This window comes from Saprolegnia diclina (genome assembly GCF_000281045.1).
Source record: "Saprolegnia diclina VS20 unplaced genomic scaffold supercont1.13, whole genome shotgun sequence".
NCBI classification, from domain to species: Eukaryota; Oomycota; class Saprolegniomycetes; order Saprolegniales; family Saprolegniaceae; genus Saprolegnia; species Saprolegnia diclina.
Window position 1 is genome coordinate 48716 of NW_008246080.1, and position 5668 is coordinate 54383.

At 57.8% G+C, this 5668-nt stretch overlaps 4 protein-coding genes across 4 annotated transcripts; 1 reads left to right on the top strand and 3 right to left on the bottom strand.

Moving 5' to 3' along the window:
* Positions 1 to 33: 33 nt before the first annotated feature.
* SDRG_04983 (hypothetical protein) lies at positions 34 to 494 on the bottom strand (the record flags this gene model as incomplete). Its single annotated transcript, XM_008610677.1, has 2 exons — positions 81 to 494; positions 34 to 50 (listed from the first exon to the last, which is right to left on the bottom strand). The coding sequence occupies exons 1-2, from the start codon at positions 487 to 489 to the stop codon at positions 34 to 36; spliced, it is 426 nt and encodes a 141-aa protein (XP_008608899.1). The 5' UTR covers positions 490 to 494.
* Positions 495 to 619: 125 nt separating this feature from the next.
* SDRG_04984 (hypothetical protein) lies at positions 620 to 3212 on the bottom strand (the record flags this gene model as incomplete). Its single annotated transcript, XM_008610678.1, has 4 exons — positions 620 to 1353; positions 1413 to 1813; positions 2159 to 2753; positions 2801 to 3212. The coding sequence occupies 4 exons, from the start codon at positions 3210 to 3212 to the stop codon at positions 689 to 691; spliced, it is 2073 nt and encodes a 690-aa protein (XP_008608900.1). The 3' UTR covers positions 620 to 688.
* A 571-nt stretch (positions 3213 to 3783) lies between these two features.
* SDRG_04985 (hypothetical protein) lies at positions 3784 to 5041 on the top strand. The gene is made up of 2 exons (XM_008610679.1): positions 3784 to 4188; positions 4245 to 5041. Exons 1-2 carry the CDS (start codon positions 3792 to 3794, stop codon positions 4880 to 4882), a joined length of 1035 nt encoding a protein of 344 aa, XP_008608901.1. The 5' UTR covers positions 3784 to 3791; the 3' UTR covers positions 4883 to 5041.
* A 131-nt stretch (positions 5042 to 5172) lies between these two features.
* Positions 5173 to 5668, bottom strand: SDRG_04986 (ATP-binding cassette, subfamily C (CFTR/MRP), member 3; the record flags this gene model as incomplete). The annotated part of the gene is made up of 1 exon (XM_008610680.1): positions 5173 to 5668. A coding segment is annotated over one exon (447 nt), but the record flags the coding sequence as incomplete, so codon positions are not given.

A 5668-nucleotide genomic window follows, 5' to 3' on the forward strand; every position in this document is an offset into this window, starting at 1 on the left:
ACAGGGTTGGATCCAAGTCCAAAAAGTACTCGCCTACCGAGGTTCGTTGTCTGTACCGAGTGAGAAAAATAGTCGATTACCTTTGGCGTTGGGGCGCCAGTGGTCACTTGAGAGCATCGCGTCAAAGTAGCTGCCAGGAATGCGTAGTAGCGTCTCGCGCGCGGTCATAAACAGCGTGCCGCCGACGTTGAGGGTGACGATTGTGGTCGACGCAGTGGGCTCGTCCGGAACGTCGCTGCACGCGCAGCGCTTGCCCGTGAGGTGTGCGAGCAGTGAGAGCTGCGTCTCGATATGCGTCTCGCGCTGGCGCAGCTCGTCGTCGCGCTGCCGTTGTGCCTCTGCCGTCGTGACCACGTCGGTCACGAGCGTGTCCATCTCATTGACAAAGCAGCGCAGCGCAGGCGGCAGCGTATCGTTGCCGTCGAGAAGCGCTTCCATTGATGCATGCAGCGCTGCCCAGCGCGCACCCACACTTACACCGTCGACCATCGTTCCCAACTTTTAGCAAGTCATGCAAGTCAACGAGCGAAATATCCGGATTGTAGCCGGTCTATTATTATCCGGATGCGTCATGGCACAATCCTGCCGCAGCGGAGTTGGCATTTTGTGAGAATAAGATCTGAGATGCAAACTTGTGACTACTCATCGGTCTTTATGCGAATTGCTCGTCATGACGACTCTAACATCGCTACACGGGGAGGAGCTTGACAACCGCGCCGCCAGACAAGATGCGTACGACAGGGTACAGCACAGCGTCCATTGGCACGTGGTGCAAACTGGCGGGCAGTGGGATGCCGTCGATCGCAAACGAAACGCGTTGTTGCTGCTGATGCAACGTCACCTGGAGGAAGATCGGGCGCGGTTTGGTCGTATCTACAACGTGGGCCGTGGTCGGTTGGTAATGCGAGCTCAAAGCCCCAATCGAGCAGTCAAAAACCCACCCGCGCCGGTTCTGGGCCAGACGAAAGTCGGGCTCTTGAACAAAGTCGTCGAGCACCATGAAGCCGACAAGGACCTCACTCCGAAGCGTCACAAGAACGCCAAAGTTCGTCGCTGGCGTCGATGCAAGCACATGACTCCAGCCGTGCTTTTGACTGCGCGCTCGTGTGTTGCCTTCGTCGAGCGTAATGGCCTCGGAACAGTGTAGTGGGTCCCACTGCAATCGCGGCGTCTCCACCGGCACTGGCGGCGCGGATGGCGCTGGCAGCGGCCACTCGATCTGGAGGTAGTCGAGCATCTCGCGGAGCTCGTCCTCGTCCGTATTCGAGAGCCCACTGAGGTTGAGCGTGCCCGTGCGAAGGTACTTGATCACTCGCGCAAACGTACTCGCGTCCAGGTCCAAAAAGTACTCGCCTACCGAGAGTCGTCGTCAGTACCATTCACCACAGATATACTAGTAGATGGCGTTGTACCTTTTTCATTTGGCAGCCAGTGATCACATGAGAGCATCGCGTCAAAGTAGCTGCCTGGCATACGCAGCAGCGTCTCGCGCGCGGTCGTGAAGAGCGTGCCGCCGACGTTGAGTGTGATAGTCTTGGCGGGCGTAGGGAGTTGATCGACGGCCGTGTCCGCGTCTGTTTCGTGTCGATGGTTGTCGGCCTTGAGCTCTGCCAGCAGCTCAAGCTTGGCGTCAAGGCGTGCCTCTCGCTCTCGCAGCGCTGCTTCGTGCAGTCGCAGCGCTTCTTCCTTGGTCGCTACGTCCGACGCAATCGCAGACAACTCGTCGACGAGCTTGCATAGGGCGTCCGACGTTGTCTCGTCCAGTGCCGCCACCGAGGCTTGTAGCGCAGCGCAGCGGTCGTGCAAGGTCGGGCTGTCCACCATCGTGTCAAACGTTGAAATGCCAGTCATCCGGATAAAGATGACATACCGGATACAGATGGATTCCGTCACCGCGCCTTGGTGCTATGTCTGCGCCGCCTCGATACTTACATAACGCAGCGACCAGCAATATGTCTTATGCGCACACACTCGCACAGACTTGTTGGTCCTTCTGAAGCACCCTGCAATCGTGTACAAGTCCAAGCTTCTGCTATAGTTTATATATTTAGTGCCAAAAAGGTAGAAATGACCCCAAATTGTCGCCACCAAACCTTGTTCTTGCACAGGAAGGAGCCGCACGTTGGCTCCAGAGGAGAAGAGACGCACGATCGGATACAAGTCGACGTCGCTAACGACGTTGTGCAGGCTCATCGGGAGCAGTACGCCGTCGACCGCAAACGAGATGCGCTGCTGGAGGCGGTGCCACGCCACTTGAAGCAGCGCAAGTCGCTTCACCGTGGCGTCGACGAGGCTAATGGACGCTGCTTCGTCGTGCGAGAACACTCTCCCGTCTGAACAGCTGAAGAACCAGCCGCGGGTCGTACTCTTGCGGTCAGGCACCGGCGACGTCTCGTCGTCAAGAGGAAGGAACCCGACTTCGGCATGAGACCCAAGCATAATGAGCACGGCAAAGGTCGACGCTGGTTGTGACGCGACGACACTGGCATAGCCATAGGAGCCGTGCGCGGCAAGCGTATTGTCGTCCGCAAGTTGAATCTTCGTGGAGCACCGGCGTGGGTCCCACTGCAGTGGCGCCATCGGTGCTGATGGCACGGGCGCCGGACTCTCGATCTGGATCTGGAGGTAGTCGAGCATCTCTCGTACATCCGCTTCTTGGTTGATCGTGAGTCCCTCGACATCCAGTGTGCCCGTGCGAAGCAGCTTCATGACGCGTGGAAACAGGGTTGGATCCAAGTCCAAAAAGTACTCGCCTACCGAGGTTCGTTGTCTGTACCGAGTGAGAAAAATAGTCGATTACCTTTGGCGTTGGGGCACCAGCGGTCACTTGAGAGCATCGCGTCAAAGTAGCTGCCCCGCATACGCAGCAGCGTATCGCGCGCGGTCGTAAACAGCGTGCCACCAACGTTGAGCGTGACGAGCTTGGCCTGCGCAGGCCCTTCTTCGCGCACCACGTCGTTGTTGTGTACTTGTGGAGGGGCCGTAGCTGTTTGCTGTGCCAGAAGCTCGAGCTTGGCGTCGATGCGCACTTCTCGCTCTCGCAGCGCCGCTTCGTGCAGCCGCAGTGCTTCTTCCTTGGTCGCTACGTCCGACGCAATCGCAGACAACTCGTCAACAAGCTTGCGTAGCGCGTCCGACTGTGCCTCGTCCAGCGCCGCCACCGAGGCTTGCAGCGCAGCGCAGCGGTCGCGCAAGTTTAGGCCGTCGACCATCGTGTCAAATTTCGTCAAATCAGCCAATCCAAGGCAGCGTTGGACACATCCGGATATTGTAGAGACGGGATGCCGGATAACGCAGCCAAAATGCGCGAGCCAAGCTCACCGAGGCGTGACATAGCTTGTTCGTTCGGATGGCGACTTGACAACACCGATGTAGCTGCCAGGCACATCGAGTGATAAGTCTCCCGCTGCGTCGCACCGCGCGCCATCGAAGTAAGACCAAGGTAAAATGTATGGCCTTGGTGGGACAAATATTTTTAAAATCTCCAAGCTTGGGGTTGACAAGAGCGTCGAGCAGTCTTGATTTGCATTCGATCGCCGAGCCAATGGGCTCCCGGGCGAAGCATTAGGCATCGTCGGTGGTGGCGCCTGGACGAGCGCCGATGTCGTCACTCAGACCAATCACACGCTGCCGTTGTTGACAACCAAACTTGTTACGACCCACTTCAACAACAACAACCAAACTTGTTGACCATCATGAGGAGCTCGTGAAATGTTGCCGTATCCGGCGCCATTGATTGTATCCGGATGGCCGGCGACCCGGATTTGCTTACTCTGCAACAATCTGACACGATGGTCGACGGCCTGACCCTGCGCGACCGCTGCGCTGCGCTGCAAGCCTCGGTGGCGACGCTGCTGCTCGAGACACCGTCGAACACATTTGGGCAGTTGGCCGATGAGATGGCCGCGATTGCGTCGGACATGGCTACCAAAGAAGCGGCGTTGCACCTTCAGGAAGCCCGCATCGACGCCAAGCTCGAGTTGCTGGCCGAGATCGCAGCCACCAAGACAACTTTGCAGGAGCCGATCAAGGCCTCGGTGCGTGCAGAAGATCCTACGCTACGCAAGATCGTCACGCTCAACGTCGGCGGCACGCTCTTTACAACGGCACGCGAGACGCTGCTGCGTACGCGAGGCAGCTACTTTGACGCAATGCTCTCGTCCGAGCACTGGCTACCAAACGAAAAAGGTACGGCGTATCGTGTATAGACCAGAACGTACTATGAATGACGTGGCGCGCTGTAGGCGAGTACTTTCTCGATGTGGATCCTAGCACGTTTGCACGCGTCATCAAGTACCTGCGCTCCGGTGCGCTCGACGTGAGCGGGCTCTCGGCAGCGGACAAAACCGAGCTCTGGGAGATGTTTGACTACCTTCAGATCAAGTGGCCAGTGCGGGTGTCAACGTCGATCGAGGCGCCGCGATTGCATTGGGACTCGTCGCACTGCTCCGAATTCATTTCGCTCGACGAAAACAACATGCAAGCTACGAGCTCCAAGATCGTACGGGCCAACGTGCTTGGGTCGATGCCCGTGACAACGTTCGCTGTGCGCGTACACCTCGGTGACAATGTCGAAGTTGGCTTTTTGCCGCGGCACCAATTTTCGCCCAAGGCCTCCGAGTGCGGATGGTACTTTCACTGCGAGACGGGCACGATTCGCTCGCGCGGCGTGCGTTTGACGGAGCCGAGTATTAGTCTTGAGACCGGGTATCGATCCGTGTTCCTTCAGGTAACGTGGCATCGGGACCAAGAGCGCATCTCGTTTGCGGCCGACGGCGTGCCGCTCTCAATCGGACTGCAAGACGTTCCCACCGACGTTCCGTTGTATCCATTTGCTCGATTTTCGATGTGCGACACGAGCGTCAAGCTTTTGCCCGTATAATCTGCGATCAAGCATCAAGATTTTTCATAGTAAACCAAGCTAGCAGCGATAGTGTCGTCCTCTCCGACCATATCCTTGCATCGACTACGCGAGTGTACTGTGCGAGCCGCACTACTCCTTCCCTCGCGCCGCCGAGAGATAGAATATTTCATGTGACAAGTACGGAATGTGGCGGTGGCCAGTAAAGATGGCCATCACAACAGCTCGGTTCGCCGTTTCCATGACGTGGCAGTCCCAGCGACGTTTGAAACCGTCGCAACTTCAACTTGCAACATCCAATTATCGATATATTTTCGTTTCAAGTCATCCATGCATTTACTAGTACAAAATCAGCGCAGACTATGCCAAGCCGGCCTGCTGCATGAGCCCGTGAAACGTGCCGCGTTGCTGGAGCAGCGTCGCCGGCGCGTCAAACTCGTCGACCTGGCCTTTCTCGAGCACGAGGATGCGGTCGCAGTGCAAAATGGTCTCGAGCCGGTGCGCAATGACGAGCAGCGTCACGTTGACAAAGCACGTCCGGATCGCGTCCTGGATGAGACGATCGGACGCCACGTCGACGTTGGCTGTCGCTTCGTCCAAAACGACAATCTTGGACTGCCGGAGAAGCGCGCGCGCAATGCAGACGAGCTGGCGCTGGCCCACCGAGAGGTTGGCGCCGCGCTCGGCCACGTCAAAGTCGAGGCCGCCAAGGCTCTTGACGTACGAAGCCAGCTGCACGTGCTTGAGTGCGGCCCAGAGCGCCGCGTCGCTGGCGTCGCCGGACGGATCCAAGTTGAAGCGCAGCGA